Below are 26,741 nucleotides of genomic sequence, written 5' to 3'. Positions count from 1 at the left end.
TTTTAAATAGGTTTTTTAAATCAAAGGTTTATCTTCTATAACTTTTTAAAAAATTTGAAAGTACAGTGGCGCGTTATAGTTCCACGTGGCCCGGGAGAATTTCAATTAGGTGGCTATTTTTCTTCGGGGGAAAATTCTCTTATAACAAATTGGTTTGGGGTCCCCAGTTGGCGGGGGCCCCGGGCCATTGCCCTTTTTGTCCGTAGGATAACGCCCCTAAAAGGATGTAAACAAAATTGAAGTCGTGATTGTAAATTGGCTTGTACACCGACGAACACAGTTACGTGCCAAGTGTCGTTTACAAAAGAAACTTTCATTCATAAAAACAAAACCCATTTTACAACGTTTCGGTTTGTTTCATCTTTATTATTCTCATTACTGAATATGTATGACGACCCTTAAACTTATTCACCTAACAGAAAGGATCAACTTGCCGTTAAACAGTAACAGTTAGACCTCGCTTATATATCGTGTTTCTGACACGTGATATCAGTTTATTTACATTTAATGAACTTAAAGACCTTTTAGCGTCAGAAACCTCAAACAATAAATTAAAAAGTAAACAGTAAAAATAGTAGAATATTTTCAGTTTCGAAACGTACGGTGAAAAAATGTAAGCTACGGCATTACGTTCGAGATTATTTCTACAGCTGTCCTTCCTTCCTTCCTTTCCGCTCCTTTCAGTCTACCGCGTAAAACGCCATTGCTTGTTTTTAGGTCCTTACATCACACGATGTCGTCGGTAAGAAGTTACTTTACGTTGTTAAACATGTGCGAAAGTCTTTTAAGTAATGTCGATTTCAAGTTATCATCTGTTTCGTTGTAATTGATTATTAACGTGCTGCACGGAGAACACGTGATTGCCGAGATCGAGTTACTGTTTTTCTTAGAACTTCCGAAAAAATATTAAGAAAAATGGACAAATTATGGATCTTATTATCGAAAATATTAGTTATTCTTATTGTGTATCTACGTCCTATTTTAACACAAGGTAAGACAGTGAATAATTTTTTTATTATAATGAATGATTCAACTTGTTTCCTTTGTCGTCATCTCTTGAGATGGTCGGAGAAACAATGTCTTAATGAGTTTATTCTTTAAGTAATTTTCTATCGTTTATATATATATAATACAATAGAAGAATGTCTGTTATTTAAAGAGATGTTAATGTTATTATTTAATAAAAAAGTAAATAGCAAGTAATATATAAACTTTTTTAATATATATAATTTAAAAATTTCGTCACAATGAGTTTAGAATACTGTCGATTTCATTTTTTTAAATATATTACTCAATATTTACGCTATATTTTTATTGATTTCATAACCTAAATATACTTATAACAAATTTATGGAACTATTTTCTTAATTTATTCATAACTTAAATACATTTTCATCAAAGTCTACTTTTATGTAATGAGTGATAAATTTAAAAAATAATATTATATTTTAATTAAACTTTCTCTATTAAATCTCAATATAGATTTATTTTGAGTGTTGTGTAGATTATTTAAATTCGTTTTATTGGTTTAATTGTGTGTACAAATCATTTAGAAATATTTAAACATTGCTAGAAAACTTATTAAAAGTTTATAAATCTTATCAATAGAAAATATAAAAATAGTTAGTAAAGCTAATATATATATATATATAAAAGAATTAAAAATTCTACCCTGTTTTGTTTCTAGAAGTTATATTTTTAGGTTATTTTAGGATTTATATCTTTATGTATTTAGTTAATTTATGTTTAATGAATAATATTCTTTAAATAATAATTATATAATTGTCAGACATTTCATGTTAATTTAGAAATTAGTCAGTAACTTAACAGTTTGTTAGATTTTTATCAATTATATCAAATAATAACAATTAAACTTTATAAATGCAGATTTACTTAACCTGAATATTAATTAATTCTGCATTTATGTGATTTAATTATAAGAAAGTTTGAGACTAGTTTTAAATATTTCTTTTTACAAATAATTTAAAATTTACTTTCTTATTATAACCTTGAGTAAAAGTTGGAAAGGAAGTTCTTGTTGAATCCTAAGGATGTTGTCTGTATTATCCTCTTCAAATTGGCCCTGAGGTAAAATAAACATAAGCAACATTAATTCAAAACTACTAAAAGGCATCTTACAAATTTTATTGATAGGCTTGAGTTATAAATCAGATCTTGCAATTTTTTTTTTATAATTCTCTAACTAGAGTTCATTTAGAATTTTAAATGTATATTTTTAGATTTTAAAGGTTTCATTTTGTTATTATTAATGATATTTTTTTAAAAGTTTAATAAATATTTAAAGAAAACAGTTTTATTTCAATATTTTCATTTATAAATTCAACATTGCTGCTGGTGACTATTTACTTTAATGGTTTATGGTGCAGAAAACTATCTTTTCAATTACACTGCAATAAAACAATTCTCAGGAAATAAAACTGCTATTAAAATACAACTGCAATATTTTTTCTTTCCACTCACCTGTGTGAAAGTTAGTGTGTGATTTACATTGTGAATAATAATTATTGAAATAACTACATTAAGGATATAAAAATTTTCAATATTTATTTGTTTGAATTATAACTTGTTCTGTTTTTCTAATAATTCAAATTCAATAATAACTTTATTCCTATATCTGTTTTTATTTTTATTTTTAAATAGTGAGATTTCTGATTGAATAATTTTTTTAAAAAATGTTACCTTTTTCCATTCATTGAGCAAGGAGATGTATGTTTGACTAGTTGTGATAACTGAAGCAAATGACAAATTACTATATTTAACACAGTTTTAATTGTTCTATGGTAATTGTTTACTTATCAAAAATAAAGCTGAATTCTTTATAATACTTTATCTTTAGTTATATATATAAAATAGGTAACTAAACATAAAGTTGTAAATCATTATTTTTTTTCTTCTGGTAATATAAATATTTACATGCATATTTTATTGATACTTTTGTGGGATGAAATGAAACATTAATGCAGTTGTCTGTAAATGAATATTTAAAAGCTTAAGTAATTCATGTGAATGATGTATTTCATTATAATTTAGTTTGTTCAAAATTAATGTTACTCGGTTATTAATGCTCTTTAATACGGTCTTATTAAAACTGTGTTTTTAAAGAATTATTTAATTGATATACATATTATTGATTCATTATTCTTGTATACTTTTATACTTGGCAATATTAAAGATAATACTGTGTTTATAATTAAATATTTTGTTAAAGACTAATTAAGGAAACTTCTTAATTTCTGACTTATTAAACACTAGTTTTATAGTGTATTTCGAAGACACATAGCAAGTTTTTCATCAATTATCCTTATTTAATTGAGTTGTACCGTATCAACTCAACTAAATAAGGATAATTGATGAAAAACTTGCTATGTGTCTTCGAAATACACTATAAAACTAGTGTTTAATAAGTCAGAAATACGGAAAAGGACACGGTTTCATAAAATGAAACTTCTTAAATATATATATTCATTCAAACTATTTTCTAAGAACAGAACATTTTTTAGACATCTTGAGCACTTTCAGCTTATATCAATCATTAGGAGTTAAGAAAAAAGATTTGTGTTAAGAGAAGTAGTTTGAATTGTATTTTCTTAAATTATGTGAATATTTTATTTCTTTGAAAAATTAGCTAAACTAATAGTCTATGTATACCTTTATCTAGAATCAGTATTTCTAGAAAAAGTATAGACTATTATTTTTACTGCCTTCTCGGAAATTTTTGAGTTTTTTTTTTGTGAATTCAACCTCAGCTGAACAACATTCACTATATTCTCATGTTGGTTGCCCAGCTGAAGATTGATTAACAAAAGGAAAAAAGAAAAGAAGCCGGAAAGAAAAGAAAAAAAAAACTAATTGCAATAATTAATTTGATGATTTCAAATGCAAACTTAAGTTTATTTTATTTTTCATATTTATTTATCTAAAAGAAAGTCTTAAAACTATATATTATATAGTTTTAAGACCATTTCATATTATTACATATTACAGCATTAGTTTTTAAGTATATTGGTGATAAAACTTGTCAGGGTATAAAAGTTTCATTAATTATTGATACTGTCACATATATAATGACACACAAAAACAAAAAAACAACTATTTATTAAATATACAACTGTGTAAAAATTCAATATTTTTAAATTTAAATACATTCCATGTAAGCAAATTTAATCAGAACATTTAAAGAATAACAGATTCTTTAAATGTTTTCACGAAGCTTGAATGTAACAAGCAAAAGTATTAAACTAAAAGTATTTTCCATTTAAACATTAGTTTTTGAATATTTTCTTATTTTTTAAATGAAATTTTGAATTTGTATTTAAAATTAAATCTTTTAACAGAATTATTCAAAGTTGTGCTTTAGGAACAGATCTCTTTTGATAGTGAAATTTAAATTCTATGAAATGTTGGCAATGAAAGTTTTACTCTTATTAATCTGGTTTATTTTAAAAGTTCAATATTATCTTGATGATGAATATTAATATGCATTTAATAAAAATACTAGCATAAAAGTTTAATGAAATCTGTGATAAATGATTCTAAATATGAGACTGAACATGCTACTTCTTTAATATAAGCTTTAAATATTCAAAATTTGAAGTGTATTGGTTATTTTTTATTTGATTTTTGTTATTTTTTTCAGACCGCATTTAGTTATATATTAAATGCAGTGTAGTATCAAATACCTACAGGCCCAGATTGATAATATATTCAGTTATCAGTAGATATTATTTCTTGCATCATCTTATCTTTTATCTTTCTGGAAATTCTACAGATTTTTTATTTTTGCAGTATTGATAACAACTATAGTACTCGCTACACTTATTGAGTAACAGTAATTCATTACTTTACTATCATGTATTTAATAGACTAAAGTATTTACAAATGTTTATTAAGAAACTTCAAAAAATTGATTTACGTCAAAAAAGACATAAAGCAAACAAAAAACAAACTGTTTTTATTATAAATAGTATAAAATAATTTTTAGTTTAAAATATGGAAATGAGAATATATATATATATATATATACAGTAGAGAACCGAAAATCGGAATCAATTGGGGACTGGGGTTGTTCAGATTAGGGATTTGTTCCGATTATGGATTATGTACGAATAAATATATTAACCTGTCTGATGTTCAAATTTTTCTCCGTTGCGTGTCGCTTCGTGTTGAATTTTCGTTGATTTTAAGCTTAACGAAAATTTTTATAATAATAATCAAGGCTATCGTATCATTAAAAATTATTTCTGCATTTTGTACAAACAAAATAAATATATTAAAGAATATAAAAACATGAAAATCATACTTTAGAAGTAAATTTAGTATCAAAAACATTCGATTCAGCACGACACAGTAAGACTGAAAATCGTTCCGATTACCGGCAATTCTGATTACCAGGGTTCCGATTAACGAGTCTCTACTGTGTGTGTGTGTGTTCCAGATAAATCATATGAAAGTATAGTTATAGTATAATGATAATTTTCAGCAGTTATGTTAAACATACTTTCAATGGAGTACATATTGGATAAAAATACTAAAACTAGAACATATTTAAACAACTTAATATTCAGCAATAGACACATGATTAACAAATATTTTCAGCTGTAAGCAGTTATCTTCAAGTCATGAACAGAATTCTAAATAAGAATATTAATGTTTTAAAATGAAAAACAAATTAAAAATAAAAGACTTTTAAATTTTGTAATGATTTTTTTTTTTTGTTACTGAAGTGCTGGAACATATAAAAAAAATTAAATTCAATAAGTATCAAAAGTATAAATATTATCTTAGATAAATATTTAGTAGAGATAAATTTAATTAAATGCTAAAACTGAATCATTGTTTTCTAATTTAATACTTAAATAAAGATATTTAAATTTTACAAATTAGAAATGTTATGTAATCTGTATTTATTGACTAATTATGTTTTGCTTTAAAATTTCAGCCATATCAAAAGTAAATTTATTAAAATTACCAGAAGAGTTTATTGAAAGTGAAAAAGGACAGATTTTGTGTCTAGTGTTGAGTGACTTTCAAAAATTAGATTTTCATTGGCTTAAAGATGGCGAACAATATCCTCCTCCCAATTTGAAAAACGTCAAACAAGTGGATGAACCCACTACATCACGTTTGATAATTGATGTGTTAGATGCTAGTCATAGTGGACATTATACTTGTGTTGTTAAAAATGGTCAGCAAAGTGAAAGAGGTACAGCTGTTGTTAACGTTAAAGGTAAATTGCTTTTGATAAAAGTTTTAACAAATTTAATGATAAATAAATCTATAACAATTAAATATTAAATTGTGTAACATAATTTAGTGTGAAACTTCATACAGATTTTTCCTTCAGTTGATTGTTATAACTGTATCTGAATGACTTATTTAAATAATATACAATAAAAGTATTTCAAATGCAAAAAAATTCTTTTATAACACTTCTGTAGATCTGAAGATTTTTCACTCTAAATGTCTCTCTAATTATTTTTTAAAATATTAATTTTTTAAATGTTTATTAATTAAAATAAGTAAAAAGGTTAACATTAAACTGTTTTCACTTGTATGTTCAAAACATTTTGTATTGTATATTTTTGCAGAAGTATAAGATGTTTGTTTATAACTGTTTCTGAATTAACTGACTATTTTTGGTTGTTTGTTATTTTAACAGAAAAACACAGGTGGTGGGATCATTTTAAATTTGAATGAAACACTTAAACACTTCAGATATAATATGGTTTAAATTGCTTAAAGTTTCTATCTAAAAAATGTTCTTATTAAATTGTACAACAAATCTTGTATATATGCAAACCTCAAATAATTTTAGTTTCAATTAAATTTTTTTTTAACAGTTATATATCATTATAATATATGTATGTAATAATTACTTTAAATTCAAGAAATAGTTTGATAAATAAATTTTTGTATTTTGCAAAGAATAATTAATGCTTATGTGGCCATTTGAAATTTAATTTGCTATTCATGATATAATCATATTATTAATATCAGTCCAGTTATTAATTCAACCATTCCAGTAATTTACTAAAAATATATTAAATTATTATCTCTTAATTTATGTAATTGAGACAACTTTTATATTACAGATACACTAAAAAAAAATAAGTTGTAAACTAATGACAAGTTTATCAACTAGATAATTTTTGATAACCAGATTTAGAAAAGTATGGTTGGGGAATGACCTAGAATAGATTTTAGTGGTCAAAACAATGCCTTATAATTCTTGCTAAATAAGTCAGAATATTCGAATCAGTGTCATGTTATTACTATCAGATGTTGCTGCATTAATGTAATACTCTGATTTATAACAGCCTGAGCAATGAAAACTAAAAGTTAATTGAATTTCTATTAAATAAGATGGTAGGGTTGTCAAAGTTCTTCATATTTAGATATTTCTCTGCTCTCTTAGTGTCCACAGACAAGAAAGAATAAAAAAAAAATAGTAAAAAGATTTTTTAGAAACTTCTTAAGTTTTTTAAGTTTATAGATTGTTACCACTCTGTTTTTATAATTCTATTCTGATATTAATAATTACTTCATATTAAAAATTCTGAACTAAATTATCTAATACAGGAAATTCTCATAAGTTTCTCATAATAAAATTGTCATAATTCTTAAGGGATGAAATAATCATGATTTTTGAATTATCGAGTTTCAAATTATCAGATTTACATATTTCTGTACAGTATGACAAATGCCATGTAACTGTAATTTATTAAGCAAATGGAATATGGCTACGTATACAGAAAGATATTTTTTGTTAGCATTCTGTATATGTAGCCATATTCCATTTATATTAATATTATTAATTAACTGGAGATAAACAGCACATATCTGGTGAGAACCATACAGATTGCCAGATAGGTTTTATCGAACATATAGCAGAATTCGTCAAAATGTAGCAAAATTATTTTTAAAGTAGTCAAAAAAAAGTAGTAAGTCACCCAACTGTAGTAGTCTAGAGCCCTACAAATATCTCAATCTGCTACTTGTAGCCCATTCTTGCAATCCTGAAACCTAGCTGTACTGAATGAGATAAGAGAAAAAACGGATAGTCCATGCATAAGGTGACAACCGAAAATGTGTTACTGTAAAAACAAAGCTATATTGACCACATTAGTTTTTCTTTGTCTATCATTCTTAAAGTTAGGAGGCAATTGATCGAAACAAATGAATTAACATACATGTATCAGTTCAGACAGAATTTTCACTTTGAATTTCAAAGTAGCTATATTTTAAGCTAACTGAATTCTTTAATATGTAAATCTCTATATCAATAGCACAGTTAAAAACTAATGGAATTTTGAACTATTTAAGTTCAAATTAACGAGGATTTCCTGTAATATGTTCTATGTTTTTGCATTGTCAGCTTCATGCAAACAAATTTTATTAGGGCAGTGTGTGTTTCTATGGCAATCAGATTGGAATTCAGAACTGAAATTTAATTTTCTTAGCTTTCTTAGAACAATCCATTAATCATGTCAGTTTAGTTTGTAAATTATCCAGATTTTTATTGAGTTATTGTATGGTTAATTAATTATTAGGATACCAAATTTACAGGATGGTGGATGCTCAAATTCAAGGATTGACAAAATTGGATAAATTAGTATTATGTTATTGCAATTGCTAGGAAAGTTTATTTTAAATTTGGGACAACATAGAAAATTATTGAGTTGATATGTGCTTTACAAAAAACTATATTAACAAATTATATAATGCAGTAAAGCTTGCATAGTTTTAAGTGTAAATCAGTTTTTTTCAATTGAGGGCATGAACATCTACGGATGCCACCAGAAGGTGTTGCATAGTGGTGACATCAGCAACATCGAAGAAATCCTGCCTTTTTCCTCTGATGGTCAGATGTATATCCATCAAGATCCAACTGCTTTGACTAGACAAAGACTATAGTGCCCAACGACCATAGCCTACACAATCATTATTATTATTATTTTTTGTAAATATTGTTTTGGGGGCAGTACTCTTTGGCTTCAAAGCCTTCCATTGTAATTTAATTATTTAATAAATAAATAAATTAGCTATGCTGGATTATCTGCTCCTATTACCAGTAAAGATTTTAAAACTATTTTTCTTATCATCATCATTGTATAAATCTGATTATAACGTGTATATTATATTATATAACATAACTAGATTAATTGACAGCACAAAAGTTTGCAAATTTACTTTGTAAGAGGAAATATCTTCTTCCTCTTACAAGATAGCCCAGTGGTTTCCAACCTTTTTGTACCTGCGCCCCCCTTAAAAAAATTGTTGCGCCCCCTTAATTTTTCTAACAATCTAATTTCATAAATACTCAACTGATATTATAATTTATTTAATGGGCTACAAAATAATATACAATATTATGTAAAAATATACATTAAAAAATAATTATTTATTATAAGAAATAATAATTTTAAATGTACTAAAAATAATGTACTATTATAACAGTTATGAAATTTACCTCAATATTAATTTAGAAGTTACCAAAGCGAAGTGTTTCATTCTATATATCAACGTGGTTATCGCAAGCACTACTAACGAACTAATTCTGTTCATAGACAACAGAAAAAAAAACAGATGCTTCTGTTTACTGAAGTTTGGCGCAAGTAAGCACGAGAATACCCGGAATGTTCCGAATGCTTGTCTTTTGTTTCCTCGCCCCGCCGGCGCTCGGCTCCAAACGTGAAAGCGAGATGTTTTCATTCCAGCAAGAGTATGGATGGATGTTTTAGCATTTGTACCCGAAAAATTCGCGGCGAGGATTGTGGATTACGTATACCTATTTTGCTGATTCATTTTTTGACACCTATTCGACTTTTTCGGTTTGTATTCGAAAATGATATTTTGGAAACAGCTGCATGTCCCCCTTGCAACAGTCTCACGGCCCCCTAGGGGGGCGCGCCCCACAGGTTGGAAACCACTGAGATAGCCAGATGATTGGATTCAAATGAAACTTAATGAGTCTGTAACCCTAAACACAAACACTTCCTTGTTCAAAAATAATAAGACCCCCTTCTCTAGCATTTTCCAAAAACAGATCTCTGAAAATTGAGTGTTTAGCTTAAAGTCTGGAAGTTCCACCTATTCTAGGAATGGCAGTAGCCGAGTGGATAAGGTGCTAGACACTGGAACTATATGATATGGGTTTGATTCTTTGCGATTTTAGTATTTTTTTTTTAATGTATAACATAATTATTTTATTATTTTACTGTATCATTAGCATTATTATTACTATTCTTATTCCTCATGTTTAAAGCTTATAGAATGAGATTAAAAATCTTGATGTCATTTCCTGTTTAGCAAAAATGAAGTTTCTGTACACCTTTCCGACCTGGTCCACATTCCAATGCTGCCTCGCCCACTGGGTTGACTATGTTGCCAGTCAGGCAATGGTACACTATCTTATTTCTTAGTATGTTGTAGAAATTTAAAATGATGTAAAACTTCTAATTATTTAAAAACACTAAACAAAATTAATATTATTGTTAATTGTCTACTTGGACTTTACTTATTAATAGGGCTTTATACTGGTGTTTAAAGATTGGCACAGTAATGAGAGTTAGTTCAGGAAAGAGAAAAATTTCTTTATTATATCACCTGTAGTAATAGTTTCTGTACATATATTATACGTGTTTCGGGCTAGCATGCCCCTCATCAGCAGTATTACTACCAAACACTAAAAAGTAACAATAACAAACTGTTTTGTTATTGTTAAACACAACAATCTTTAAACACAAGTATAAAGCCCTATTAATAAGTAAAGTCCAAGCAAACAATTAACAATAATATTAGAATTTAAGGACAGTAAGGCTTTTACAATTACAAAATATGGTACATTTTTAAAATTTATCAGATCTCTACTTTTAAAATTTGTTAATTTTATTGAATGTTGTGTTAAATTTGTTTTTCTAATTTGTAGCTTTGTATATTTTTATTTTGTTAGTTGTTTTTGTTATTTTATGAGGATATTGTTTTTTGGGAGAAGGACAAATAACCATTTAATAGTACTGTCTGTAATTAAAAATAAAAATAAATAACTATAGATATTCAAATTAAATATTTTAGTAAAATTTTTCAACTCAAATGTCTGTAACTCTAATATATCTTTAATTCAAAGAAAATGAAGCACTCGGTAGATTTCAATGGAATAGCATAGGGATTTAACATCTACAACTTTTTATAATAGTAGTAGTAAGTAAAGTTTATTGTAATAGGGCATACCTGTTACAAGGGGGAGAATCAGTTGATACCAACATAGTTGATTTTGTTATTTAATAATTATAAAATATTGACGTCTTATAATAATATCTAATTTGTTCAACGTTAATATATATTTGCAATACTGCAAACATATGTATTTGATATATTATATCACATTACATAACTACAAAAAATTTTTTTAAAATTATACAAATTATCATTAAATTATAATTTTTTCCACGTACAAAATGCTTAGTTAGTATTTCATTGTTGATCTTGTTTGTCGCACGGAGGTTATATCTATTTCGTAACACTAGTGCCTTGCTATAAAACGACACTTATAATTTTTGGGGGATAAAAACCCCTACATCTAGAATAGCACCAACTGCAAGATAATAATTATTATTATTGAATTATCTTCTTATTATTAAATCTTAGCCAGGTAGAGAAATTTAATGGTAAAAAATTCTGAAACATATCAGTTGCTATATAAGGTTCTGAAATTATATTATACCACACAAGATTTTGACAGATTAGAACAATCTTAAGATAGGCAGAATTCAGGAGAAATATATCAGTTATGTACTTGATATAATGACTTCGGTGGAATAGTTGATATTTTTTCGATCCCCTAACTTAGAAAAAACTTTAATAATGATTATCATAAGGAATAAGTGTAGGCCAAATCTGTTTCAATTTTTCTATTACCATAGTTTTAGCATTTAAACATTCAAACTAACTATTATTTCTTCTATCTAGCCATAATCAGAACTAAGATGACGATCAATTCCTTCTCGAAAAATCATTCAATTGGACTACTTTATCTAGATTAATATCATATGTATATTTTATGTTGTCTTTAATATAATAATCATCTTTTATAATAATTCTATTCCCATTGTGTTTTTCTTCTTTAATTATTGCCAATAATTTTTTTCTTCTCATTCTGGATCTCATGCATAAATCCGAAGTAACTATTATCTTTTCCTTCACTTTATTATTGAAGTCGCCTTTCTTTTTCCAGAATTCTTTAATAATCAGATTCCTATCATATACGGACCCCAATAATATTTTCACTATGGGATTGATTTCACTTTTGGTTAATCTAACCACTCCTTTTATGTGACTATTGATTATTCCCAAGTCCTTTTTTATAAACTGATTAATTTCTTTTACATGATCGGTCGAGTTGAACGGAAAGTTTAAAACTATAATGTTATTATTATTTCTCACGTTAGCTAGCTGGTCTATTTCAAATTCTAACATACCTTTCAATTGGCAATTCTTATTAGATATTTCCTCTAATTCTTCTACTTTTTGGGATAATTTTGACAATTCTCCATTCAAATATTTATTTTCTTCTTTCAAAGCAATGACTTCTGCTCTAATTCCTTGTAGTTCAGTATGAAGAAGAGAGAACTTATCTTGAATTAGCTCGTATATTGCTTTCAATGTAAATTGTGACTCTTCCTGAACTTGTGGCCCTAGATCTCTTGAAGTTTCGAAGTAGTCGTAAATTTTCGTAGCTCTCGAGGTCCCAGGACTATTTTTATTAAAAACATCCTCTAACTGATAATAATCTTCACTAGATGTATCGCTCAATTGCCTTTCTTTTTCTTTAAGCTTATTCTTGCAAGGTCTGCCTCGTCCCCTTCTTTGCATATCTTCTTGACGTATTTGTTGTGGAGATCGAGGGAAAGGGCCTGGATTGGACTCAATCCCAGCAATTATTAATAAACACACAATTAAAATCAAGGAAAGTCTATTCACAAATAACCACTTCTTTAAAATTGTCATATTTCGGCTTCTTATGGGTTTTCAATTCACTCAAAACAGAATTATCAAGCTTCCCCAAAAGTTCACCCGTACCTCCAGCGGCTAGTACACGCCCCCCCCAACATCTACAACTTGAATTTCACCGTAATTATCAGATTTTCAAGAAATTTTCAGACAGTTATATCTATTGTCCAACACCCATTTTCCAGACAATGTTCTAATACAAAGTGAGATGACCTCCCTCTTTATCTTAAGATGTACAGTACCTACAAAGCTGTTTGATTTCATTAGTTACATTGAACATTTGCTGAAAGGCATTACATGTACTATTTAAAATAAAAAAATCTATCAAAGATTTTTTATATAATATAAGAGAGGTAAAAATACAAATCTAATCAGAATTGGCATTTTTCACTCTATTGTTGTCTAACTCGAATCATCTGTAACTTGAAGCTTTTTCCTTTCCCATTGGAGCTTTGAGTTAGAGAAGTTTTACTGTAAATATAAACAAAGATTTTATATAAACTAAGTAATTATAATTAATAGGGTATCAAAAATTCATCAGTATATCTGTTAGTTCATGTCTGATTCTACCTATAAGTGAATTAAGCAAACAGTATTGAGATTATTATATTATGAATCTGTTTTTCATTGTAAAAAAAAACAGAACAGAAGGTTTAAATATATACATATAAAAACATATACTGGTAAAAAAAAAAGTTTGCAGTTTATCCCTATACAAATGTACTTTACATAAAGTGTAGGTTAAATTGAGAACTATTTTTAAATTAAAAACATTTAATATTGTAATTTTAAGATATACAGTAGACAATATGTAAGAATCTCTTAAGTGTTCATGATAAAATAATTTATCAGAGAAAATGCATTTTTATACTTTTCCAGCAGGCAGTTGTATGTTTTAAAAAAATTCAAAACTTCCACAAAATTTAAATGAGAACCTGAAGCAGGCTTCTCAGAAAAGCCAAAAACATTTGTAATGCATACAACTGTTTGCTGGAAAAGTGAGCAAGGTGTGTTCATCACTATAGTCATAACTATACTGTGTTATTGAAAAGCCTGTAAAAACATTAATGAACAACATACAAAATGATTCATATGCATATAATAATTATTTTCTAGACTTGTATTGAATTTCTGCCAGCATACTAACATGCCAAATTATTATTGGACAATTTTGGATTATTGACTACCTAAGAGGGTGCTAGGTGACTGGACATTTCAGATTATTGGGTGTCAGATTAACAAACTTTTATTTTATATTAATTCATATACCTTTATGTTCATGTTTTATACAATTTATTATATAAATGTCTACTATGTCAGATCATATTAATAGGGCCTATTGTACTGGTGTTTGGTTTCTGCAACTGAGGAAAACTTATTCAGAGAAAAAAAACAATCTTTATTGATCACCTGGTATTTCACCTGTACACACTATTTGTGTTTCGGACCTTCAGGTCCCTCTTCAGCAGGTTTACAAAAACACAGTGCTAAAAACAAAATTTATAAAAATTTACAATAGAATATATTAAGAGTACCCAACAATAATATATAGATTTTAGCATGACTTACAATTTCTCTTTTGTTAATTACGTCAATATGTAAATTAATAGACAGAAGAATTCCTATAATAATACCACGATACCTGTATAAAGTTAAAACACGCATTTATAAAATTATAATGTTTAAAAATATTTTTTTATAAAGTGTGTACAGGTGAAATATCAGGTGAACATAAAGATTGTTTGTTTTCTCTGAAATAAGTTTCCTCAATCGCAGAAACCGAAAGCCAGTACAATAGGTCCTATTAATACGATCTGTCATAGTAAACATTTATATAATAAATACTATTTTATATGTTTGTTGTTATTTTACATATTAATATAAACTCTTAATGTATTCAATTTAGTGTCTCCAAGATGGAAAATAGAACCAAAAGATACATCAGTACAGGAAGATGGAAAGGCAATATTAGATTGTAGTGCTGATGGTTATCCAGAACCTACAATAAAATGGAAGAAGATGGGAGGTAATATATAATATTAATTAAAAAGAGCAATTTACTATAATTTTAAATAACAATTTTTTATGAGAATAAAGAGAATACTTCTTTCAGGATACCAAAACCAAAAATTTTTGATAGAAATGTTTTTGTTCTTACATCTGAACAACTTTAGCTAACTTTTGAATAAGAATATAGTCTGTTTTCATGAAATAATCATCCTCTCTATTCTCATTATCAGGGTCAATTTAGCTTCCAAAAAATTTTTAATTATTTAAATTAAATATTAGCTAGATATACTATATTATACTATAACATTAAATAGCTATTTCAAGATAAATTTAATTATATTATTTTCAGTAACAATGATTAGAATAAACAACAAATAAAAGCACTATGAGAACCATACTCTCTCAAAAAAATGTATGTTGAGATCATCATGCATTTATTATCATAATTTATACATGTACTATAAATAACAAATGTAATGAAATAGAAAACAAATTAATTACTATTATTAACAAAGTTCCAAGGATTAATTTTGTTGATTAAATTAAATCAATATTATGACCATACAAATAATTTTGGGTTTTTGCAGAATTATCTTTTTTAATTGTTCAATCAGAGACAGATGGTAACGACTTCAAACCGACAAATGACATTAAAAAATACGGGTGTACTATAGATTACTATCTATGGAATTTCAGGACTTTGATTATATATTGGAACTCAGGGGACCGAGACGAGTTCAACGGTACCCTATTTTTGGACCAGAAACGAAAAATAAAAAAGTTATCATACTTTTTCATTTACCATACTTTTTTAATGCTCTCATGAAGACGGCACCATAGTTGCTAGTACTGCCATCTTGCGGTAAAGTCTGCAAACCATGACGTCGGACTACAGTCATCTCCCGGAGGGTTAAACACGCGATACGAGAGTGGAGAGAGCAACGCGACTTCTGATCATCACGCGATCGCCATTTCGGTTATGGCAGCGAACATGGCGGCCTGACTGACCTCTCGTATGGGCACCACCACACGCTGCCATGTGCTAAACTAGTGATCGATTCATGGTAGTTCTTTAACGAAGTAAAAAAAGGGGGGAAACGTCTACTAAAGGCAATTTTAACGGCAAGCGACGGGACTCCCGATCACGATAGCGAGGCCGACTTAGCGGAGAGCGACACGACTCCCTATCATCGCGCGATCGCCGAAAAAAGTATGATAACTTTTTTATTTTTCATCTCCGGTCCAAAAGTAGGGTATCGTTGAATTCATCTCGGTCCCCTCAGTTCAGATATATACTCAATGTCCCGAAATTCCATAGATAGTAATCTATAGTATCCCCAAAAATACATACAATACAATTGACGCCGACCTTTTTTTTGAGGATCCGACGCCAAGAACACAGTATCACAATTCTTCACAATATCACTTAGGTAAAAAACAGTTGTATTTATTTCCATCTGCTGACCTCTGGTGGAACTCTGGAACAGCTTCTTAATTTGCATATCTACATTATTAACAAAGTTTCAAGGATTAATTAATTAATTAAAGACCCAAAATTATTTGTATGGTCATAATATTGATTTAATTTAATCAACAAAATTAATCCTTGAAACTTTTGTTAATAATGTTACTTTAAATGAACAATGAACATCGTTAATAAAATACAGTTGAAATAAACTACATGGCACAATAAAAGTAAATGTAATCATATATAAATTTCTCATTTTTTATTTTAATTATATGTATTCAGTTTTGGGATTTAGAGTTAAATACAACCTTTACTTGCTATAAAAATACTGAATTAGTCTTCATTTGCATATATTTCAATTATTTTGATATGTATCACATCTTCAATTTTTTCCCTCCTAACCCAAACAGATCTTGAAATTTTAACAAATTCAAAACAATAGAAGCCATTTATTGTTATCACAGATGTTGATATCAGTTGTATAATGTTATCAGAATTAGATAGCACAAAAACATAAAATTTTGCTTGTTGTAAGAAAAGTTTCAGTTGAAAATTTTAAGATAAATAAGCACTTTTAAGTAGGGTTTGTTGGTTTTTAAAACCTGGTTTTGAAAAACTGGTTTTTTGAAGAAATTTATATAATTTGAAAACTGGAGTTTCCCTACTAAAAAACCAGTTTTTGAGCCTAGACTTAAACATATAAATAAATTAATTATTTGATTAAAAACATCAACATTTTGACACAAAATCGTCTCTGACATAAAACGGGAATATTTTTAAGTACTAAGTTTCATAAAACTAACTACAAAAACAAAAAATTTCCCTAAGCTTAAAAAGCATCCAATTCTCCCTACAGTAGGGAGAAATCTTCCAGCTACGGAAAAATGATAGAAAGATTTGTACACTTAAAGAATGTCTTGTTTTAGCTTTGAATGACATTGGTGCTTCTCACACTTGGAACGAAGCAGAGTATTGTAAAATTGTAGAGCTTAAAGTTTAAGAACTAATATGTTTAGTAGCTGATGCCTTAGGATGACAAAGTTTGCATCTTGTCATCCTATTTGTTAACAAGTGAAGGAATATTTGAATTTCTGTAATGTGAATTGAAAAATTTGAAAACTGAAATTAGTTCTAAGTTGTTATATGCTGTAGAGGTACGAATTCAAGAGAGAAGACAAACGGGATTAGTAACTTCTCCTTTATTTACAAAATCAACGGAATGTTTGAACAAAGTTGTCTAGCATATTTCTTCCACTAGCTACAAAATCTGTTAGTATTAAGTTATCTGAACAAATATTATCAAGATTATATCCAAATTATTCTATAGAAGATGACTGCAATGATGAAAAATGGTGAAGAAGAAACCAAGCAATAGCTTTAACAAATGCTATAGAAAAATCGATACATAAATATCTTCAAGAACCTGAAGAAATAACTTTGTTCAGCCCTAAAACACTAAAAAAGGATTTTTTAGTATTAGAGAGTACAAACAGAAGAACAAAAAATTTAGATTTATTATTGTTTAATACTTTAAAGATGATTAAACCCAGCTCAGTAGCAAGTGAGAGAGTTTTTTTCTATTTCTGGCAATTTTGTGCGCAAAACAAAGACATGATTGAGCAATAGATCTATAGACGTTCTTTGCATTCTAAAATCATATTTTCTTAGGAAAATTAAGAAATAAAATAATATTTTGAAGGCATTCACTGTAAATTAAAAAGTTTTAAAATAAGTTGTAAACATTCCTTATTTCCATTTTGGGGGGTGAAAATTTGAAAACCGGTTTTGTAGAAAAGTTGAGATTCGAAAACCTGTTTTTTAAAAAGTTGGTTTTTGTATAAACCCTACTTTTAAGTTATCATTTTACACTACCAGCTTCAATGTGGCTAATAATCTATAACTGTTATTACTTATCAGTACTTATCAGTTATTGTTGTTGGTCTTAGCCAGTGCTTTAAGTATTAATTGTTATGAACTCACAGTACAGTAGTTTAAATTACTTGTATTTATTTCAATTACATGCTGAATGAATTACTGCTAATTAAGAATAGTAATTATAATTAATAAATCTTCAATATCTGTTAATTAACAATCTTTTATTTGTTTTAACATGTCCTTTTAATGCAAGAGTTTGTAAAGCCAAATTTCCATTAACTTTACACTAATTTGAAGTGTTATTTACTTCCCCACTTAATTTTATTAATTGTTATTGTTATCAGTGTGCAAGGTCCAAACTTAAGAAAACAAAAACCTTCTACTAGAGTTTGTTAAACAATCAAACTTTTAAACTTGGAATGTCAGAACTAATTTGAACACAAAAATATAACTGCAAAGAATATTACAAAAACTCAAATGTTATATCAAATGTACTGCTGAATTTTTATTGGGTTGTATTAAGGCTAATTAAATATCCAAAACAAAGCAATTTGGCTAGAGCCTTAATATAGCTTCATAAAAATCCAGTAGATCATTTAGTATTACCAATGTACCAGGTTATGTTTATTATATATGCAGATATTACCATTTCAATTCACTAATTACAACAGTAAAATTAGTTATTAGTAAAAAAATAAACTATAATTATTCAAAATCTCAAAACACTTAACATAATTAGGGAAAAGAATATAGAAGAGAAAAAATCCTTAATCAGTAACAATAACTTATAGTTCAGCAGCTACACACTGACAAATAGAAAAAAAGACTAGCTTGTGTTAATTTGACAATTTTCTTTTATACATTATTAATTTGCATACTACAAGTGCTTACAATAAATAAGTTGTTTTGCCTACTTGTGTTTATACCAGCATTAAAATTTTAAATCAGTGGGATGCAATTCCATTCATTATTCAAATCTTACTAGTAAGATTATGCAGATGAAACTCTAGTTGGGAAAGGCTGAGATTGCAGTTGAGTTCTAATATAATCCAACCCCAAAACATATTTTAACCAAGACAAAAATCAGAAATAATGTGACTGAATATAACTGAAAATCAAAAATTTTCTCTTGCATTTCACAAGTTAAGATGCGTTCCAAACTAATTACAATGAATGGAATTTGTTACATTTACAAAATAAGTAATCTTCTAATTTCTAAAATTATGCTTAATTTGGGTTATGAATATAAATAAAAGTGATTAAGAGATATTTCAAGAAATCTATACAAACTGAATATTTTTATGTTTGCTGAATACTGATAACAATGGAATAAAGAAGAAAACCGTTAAAAATAATATTTTTTCTATAGTATAATTTATTATATTTTTAATATATCAGTATTTTTCAAGTTTAATATTATAAATTCATTGTTAAATATATTTGTATATTACATGTTGTAAATTTTATAAAAGCATTCTTCCACAAACTTATACATTCTTACACATACTTATACATATATTTAAAAATAAATGTTTTCTGTATTCTCTAATTTGTATCAATAGTTGAATATTCAAGTTGTTAATATTCACAAAAAATTTGTGTTAGCTACTGCAAAGATTTAAAACATACTTTTCATATATCCTGTTTTTATTCTGTAAGACTAAAATTTCTTTAAGATAAGACTATATGCTTTAAAATAGCTACAATCTAAAATATTGAAAAGATGCTTTCCATCAGTGCTTTTTATATAATTCAAGGAACAATAATACATAGGAACAGTATGCTCAAATTCAATTTATAAAACAGTTTTAATACTGTTATAGAATGTTTTATAAATAACATATTTAAATTTTAGTTAACCAACAGAAAATACATCCATACTTGGCACCATATTAAATAAATGTTATTTTTGTTAGCATTTATTTATTTATTTTTAATTAATAATTTTGATTTCAAATTTATTGTATGATTAACAATTATTTTTGTAGAAATGCTTATTTTAAACTAATTTTTTACATGAATAAATTTTCAGATGGTCCAAATGATTACATTCCTATACAAAATGTTCCTCATGTTCAAATAGCAGCAAATAATAGTTTAATTGTTATGCCTGCTTTAAAATCTCATACTGGTTTTTATCTATGTTCTGCATCAAGTGGATTTGGAAGTGATTTAAGTAAATTAATTAAATTGACAGTATATGGTAAATAGTTTTAAAAATATTTTTAAATTTTATATTGAATATGTGTAAATAATCATATAACCATTTGTTTATATTTTGAATGGTTTCACTTTAGTTCCACCAAAAATAGATAGTCATTACAATAGTAAGATAGTGGAAAGTGGCAGTAGTGTTTCTCTACCTTGTCAATCATTTGGAGATCAACCACTACAGTTTGACTGGAGAAAAGGCAATAAATCCATTAAAAATGATAGATATAACAGGTAAATTATGTTTAAATATAAAATTATTTATTTAAAGTATAGAAAATCCACATATCAGATTATTTAATTTTGTAGTTAAGGGGTCTTATAATTAATGTTTGATCTTTTGAGTTTACCTGACCTGACATCATATACAGTAAAACCTATCTAAAACAGAAACCTGCCTAAACAGAAAAAATTCTTTGGAACAGAGTGATTTTTCTATTGTTAAATTCTGTTAAAAGCTAGAAATCTATCCAACACAGAAACAGGTGTTTTTTTGCTCTAAAGAATGTCTCTTCTTGTGACACTTTAAATTATATCAGGTAAATTATAAATAATTTATCATAAGAAAGAAAAAATACAAAAATCTGTTCAAAACACAAACATTCATAATTATTATTTTATTTTTGTTGGGCACTTTTATCACTGGACTGCTCACTGCTGCTTTCTTTCCTCAGCTGCTTTGAGTCATCAAAATACAGGTTAGGTCTGGTTTGGTTAACACTGCATACTGCAACTTTCCTATCAAACTTTCTTTCTCCTTGACTTCAAAAAATCTTGGTAAGTATGTTAGCACAAACAAAATATAACATGCAGAATAAAGATAAAACATAACATATAACACGTAAATTATGAGCCCTCACAAGGGACTAGTTTTCTTATGAGCCCTATACGGGACACTTATGAGCCCACCTAGGGACACCTTCTACTAACAAACGCAAACCTATCTCACACATAACACTCTGGGGCCTTTTTATGCTCTCTCTTGAGTGGTAAAGGGCCTTAAACCACAAAGAAAAAAATATATATATTAATTTATTTAAAAATTATATAGTCTTTATATTTTTAAATCTAGTTTGTGGATATAAAGATAATTTAACTTAGTTACTGTACATCTTTCCTTTAATATATTGTTATTTAGAAACATTCTATACTTATTATCTTCAATAAAAATTTGATAAATTTTACATTACTAAGTATTTCTATGCTATAAACTTAGAATTTAGAAGTAGTTCTCTTTTTCAATTTATAGTCAAATTACTTTTTAATAATTTTTTCAATGCATTAAACTATACATAAACTATGCATTTATTTTTTATAAAAATTTCACATACTATCTTATTTATGTACAGTACAGTATGTTGTGAAATATGTACAAAAATTTTAAAGTTAGTAATATTTCATATGCCATTACACAGTGTGTCAATTAAGTAATAAACCTTTTGTTATAATATAAACACACTTTATTGAAAAAACATATGATTTTTTTTAAAATAAATTTCCCACTGTTGCTCTACAACACTGGTATTAATCATATAAACTGTTAAAAGCATGCTAAAAGTTTTTAATTGAGATGTTATTGCTTTTTTGAAGCTTAGCAGGTCATCAAAACATTTGCCTTTCAAGATCAATTTCATTTGTAATTTGACAAATTGTTCATCTTTATTCTTGTAACCTCTTCTAGCTGTTTAAATAATATGTAGCATCAACTGTTTTCTCTTGGAAAATAAATTCTTGTTGGATAATGCTAGCAGTTTAAAAAAAATAATCATTGTCGTCTTCACTTGCAATTTTTCAAGTCTGACCTTATCAGCAATGATTTAATTCAGCACATCCCTATCTGCATAAACAAATTTGACAAAATTCTGACAATTCACATTATGTTTCTTTTGTTCTAATGAAAGTGAGCGTGGTACGAATTACTACATTTTTTCAAATCTTTTTGTTCAAATCAAATCTTGTATTTGTCAGGCTGTTTCTTTGTTTGTTCTGAGCCATTTGGATAGCAGTCTGGTCATAATTTATTTTGCCATCTTCATGCAAAATACATTCCACTTTCTTGACATTTTCTTTTAACCTCACAACAATTGACTGGCCTGGCCAGTCAATAGTTGTGAGGTTAAAAGAAAATGTCAAGAAAGGTTAAATGTGTCAGTCATACTCAATGGACTCTGGCCACGAAGTCCAGATTAACTATATATGAACTTCCAGTTTGGATGAGAAGTCACATTACTTTGATTCAAAAGTTTCCCCAAACGGCATTAGCTAGATGACCAACCAACATTGACTACATTGCTAACAGGAAAAGTATGATGTTCGGGGGCAAGACATCACAAAAAAGAATTGAGGATGTTCTGACAAAAAATTACAGCTTGGCATTGTGACAATGTCACAATAAATAATCACTCGTTAGAATTAGTTTGGTTTATTTGGTTACAGCAACATGACACACAAGTGATCTGCCAAGAGGAATGCATCCTGGGAAGACTTTTATATAAAGCTGGCCCCTATTTAGGTGTTACTAATGGGAAGAAAACCCAGAAAACTGCACATGACCAGCCTGTTGGCCATGCCCAAATTCACATTAAACTAACTGCTAGTGTTCATTTTATCTATTCAGCTAATACAGGGCACTTATTAAGAAAGTATTATTCAGAAATATAAAAACTCCGAGCAGCAAGTGCTATATGCTACCTGTCGCAGTAATTAAGTGAATGTAATATATATATTTTTAAATTATATCCTTTTTTGTACGAATTATATTTAGTTTATGATTTTGTTAAATTTTTTGCCAATAGATGGCATGCTAAATGTAAATCAGCAAATTGAATATAAATAGAAATTGATTTATGGAAATTCAATAGATATTTTGGGGTGGGATGTACATCATTATCTAAGTTGAAAGTAAGTAAACACAACTACTAAGTTTTGTAGCAATTGGTCGAACAGCCTAGGATTGTATAGCGAACAAACACCCATTTTCATTTATATATATAGATAAACATACAAATATCTCTCCACAACATGATATTACTACAACACAGGTTCACTCTAACACAATTTGATAATCAGGGAAATCTCCCATACAACAGGTTTTGCTCTAACATGGTTCAAGAATTGGAGACATCCCTATACAAAACATCATAGTTTTTTAAGTGCAAACACCATCATTCAATATTTTTTATTCAACCAAGCATGCTTGTTGTCTATATTTTTCCATGGATTTTATAATATTGACATTTTCATTGTTGTTTTGTGCCTTTTAATCAGTTTTCTTTAATAACAACTCTTTGTACAATTTTTCGTTTTCCTTGTCCTACTTCCGATAAACCTGTTGTTGGTGATAGTGCTCTAAATGAACCCAAAAAACTGTTGTTTATAGATTTTATAGATTAAAGTAAAAGTTACTACATAAAAAGATAAAATTTTTAAAGATCTCTTAGGCAAATGAAAACATTTGATTTTATGAAAAAATGTAGGGAAAAATCAAGAGTTGTCAATATTTCAGATTAAGGTAAACAGAAAAGCTCAGATGATGACAATATTTTGCCAAAAAGAAAACATCCTCATTTAATAATGTTTAGCAATGAAGAAAACAATTAATATTAACATGCAATACTTTGATTGTGATTGTTAGTTAAACATTGATTGTTTTAATAAATATATTTATTTTAATTACAAAAAAGAATAGTATATTTTTGCTAACTTTTGAAATTTAACCCTATGTTTTGTACTATCCTTTATTTTGTATGGCACAGATTTGCATAATACGACACTTATTCAGAACCTAAATACCATGTTATACAAGGGATATCTGTATGTGAAAAATATTTGTTCAAATTATTTAAAATGTTCTCAGAATTATATTTTATAATTTATTCAGGTATGAATTCAAAAAAGAGATTAAACAAATGTTTGTAACGTCTGTTTTAACAATAAATGACATCCAGAAAAGCGATGAAGGTGTATTTACTTGTTTTGTAGAAAATTTGTTTGGGCAAGATCAACTACATATTAAAATTACTGTTTTAGGTAAGTGAATTTTTTAATAAGTTAAAATAAAAGTTAACAATTTTTTTTTATGTATATAAAAAGGGTTAATGTTACCCTTGGTGCCAAGATGGTGGCTCGTCTCTGATTCCAGCAAGGAAACAGTGGGACGCACGTTCTAACCTAACCTATTCTAATAATTCGGTTGCTAATAATTATGGTAATTTATTAGAATAGGTTAGGTTAGGTTAGAACGTGCGTCCCACTGTTTTTTTGCTGGAATCAGAGACAAGCTGCCATCTTGGCACCAAGGGTAACATTAACCATAAAAAGTAAATAAATTTAATAAGAAGTAATTAGTTTGCATAAATAATTTACCAAATTAGATACTGTATATAACTTATATATATTGTTTTTTATTCATGTTTTCTATTTATCAACTAATGATGGTGGTTCAAATTAAAATTTCAGTTTAGAAAGTCTACTGTTAAGTTTTTCTCAAATTTTTAATAAGCTGTTGTTATATATTGTTATATAATTTTATAAAGTTGCTGACAGTTTTTGAATTTTTATTATATTAACCATATTTTAATCAAATTTGAATTTACATAATACAGTTATCATTATATATTTTAGAAAGATGCATATTATTTATATACTTGTCAAACTTTCAAATACACATTAGTTTTAAACATTTATTTATCATAAATAGTACTGCCATTTTTCTTGGATAACCTACAGGTTATCTGTGTTTAGAAGTCAATTTGAAAACAGCTGTGGATTATGCAATAATGTGGGTTATCAGCCAATTTTAACTTGCACTTATAAACTCATTAAACAGCTTTTCCTTTGTCTTTAGAAAATGTAAAATATCTTTTTGCATGCTACAGACATATTTATCTGCCATGATGATTTTATCAAAAATTACTGAAGGCATGTATATGTCTTTTCTACTTTTCTCTAGTTTTTCTGTACATCAATCTATAGTTTAATTGATATTATTAGACACTTCCAGTTGAACTTGTATCTTGAAAAATGATAACTTTCCAGTAGGTCTCCTTTCTATATATCAACTCTCAAATAATTATTTATTCACATGAAATTATGACTATTAAATTAATGAAAATTTAAAAATAATTAAATATTTAAGAAAAAGTAAACATTGTAAAAGTAGTTTGATGTTTAAGAGTCTTACTGTAAGAACCTTGCAAGAAAAATATATTAATACTGACCCACAGAAAATAAGTCTTTAGAAAAGATCATTTGTTTTATAATTTTGAAAATGGTTTTAAATTATGAAATATATAATTACAATTTTAATACTTAATGTAATATTACATTATTTTATTGCCTTTTATTTATCAAATACTTTAAATCAATATTTATAAGAGGAGTTATTGTTTGCTGGAGAGAGAGAGTTTTTAAAAAATTTTTGTATAATTTCTATTGAAATCAGAGCTGTTTTAATTTCTGTTAGGTATAAAAAACTAGATTTTTTGTATAAATCTTTAAGTATTTTTGAAATATTGAATATATTATTTTAATTAAATATTTATAACTGATGTACATGATTTTACTAAATATAGAAATTTGAAGTTTTCATTTGCATTCTTTATATATTTCATATCTCATCTGATATCAAATTTACTATTTTTGCATCAGATACTAATAAAATTTCATTTGATTATTTGGACATTAACAAGGTTGAGAATTGAGTAAATTATGTTTGCTTTCCAAACTAGAAGTGAAAGTTCTGGAATAAGTCCTTTCAAAGTGGGAAAAGGATTAATCTTTGATTAAAGTGCACAGATAACCCAAAGAATAGAAATGGAAGAATTTAATCATCAGAAATAGAAACTAGTTACATTCAAACCATTAAAAATTTGCCACAAATATGCTTAAACAGAGTTCTGACAGTCTCTCTCTTCATTCAGAAATGTATGCATTTATTCACAAATTATTTACCATAAATATCATATTAGTCATGATGAAATAAACCTTGAATTGTAAATTTTTAAAAATAAATAATAGTGTTTGAAGGAAACTTAGTTTATGTATCTTTTTCATTTGGACATGATCTTGTTCTTAATCAAGTAGAAAAATGAAAGTTTCACAGATAAATATTGGTTTGTTGCTTGTTGATAGAAAAAAATTGACTTGT

General features: G+C 27.3%; 1 protein-coding gene across 1 annotated transcript in view; it reads left to right on the top strand.

Annotated features, from left to right (window-relative positions):
- The first annotated feature begins 637 nt into the window (after positions 1–637).
- The window catches only part of LOC136986358 (cell adhesion molecule Dscam1-like), a 49,913-nt gene continuing 23,809 nt past the window's right edge, over positions 638–26,741 (top strand). Inside the window, exons 1-6 of the mRNA XM_067283877.1 lie at positions 638–991; positions 5,960–6,247; positions 14,936–15,055; positions 20,415–20,585; positions 20,680–20,827; positions 24,474–24,622. Coding sequence (XP_067139978.1) covers positions 916–991; positions 5,960–6,247; positions 14,936–15,055; positions 20,415–20,585; positions 20,680–20,827; positions 24,474–24,622 — 952 coding nt within the window. The 5' untranslated portion in view covers positions 638–915. The remainder of the gene's footprint in view (positions 992–5,959; positions 6,248–14,935; positions 15,056–20,414; positions 20,586–20,679; positions 20,828–24,473; positions 24,623–26,741) is intronic.

The sequence above is a fragment of the Centruroides vittatus genome, unplaced genomic scaffold, assembly GCF_030686945.1.
Source record: "Centruroides vittatus isolate TY-2023 unplaced genomic scaffold, ASM3068694v2 scaffold_1015, whole genome shotgun sequence".
Taxonomy (NCBI): Eukaryota; Metazoa; Arthropoda; class Arachnida; order Scorpiones; family Buthidae; genus Centruroides; species Centruroides vittatus.
The sequence above is the reverse complement of the archived record's forward strand: the minus strand, read 5'-3'. Positions and strand labels throughout refer to the sequence as shown.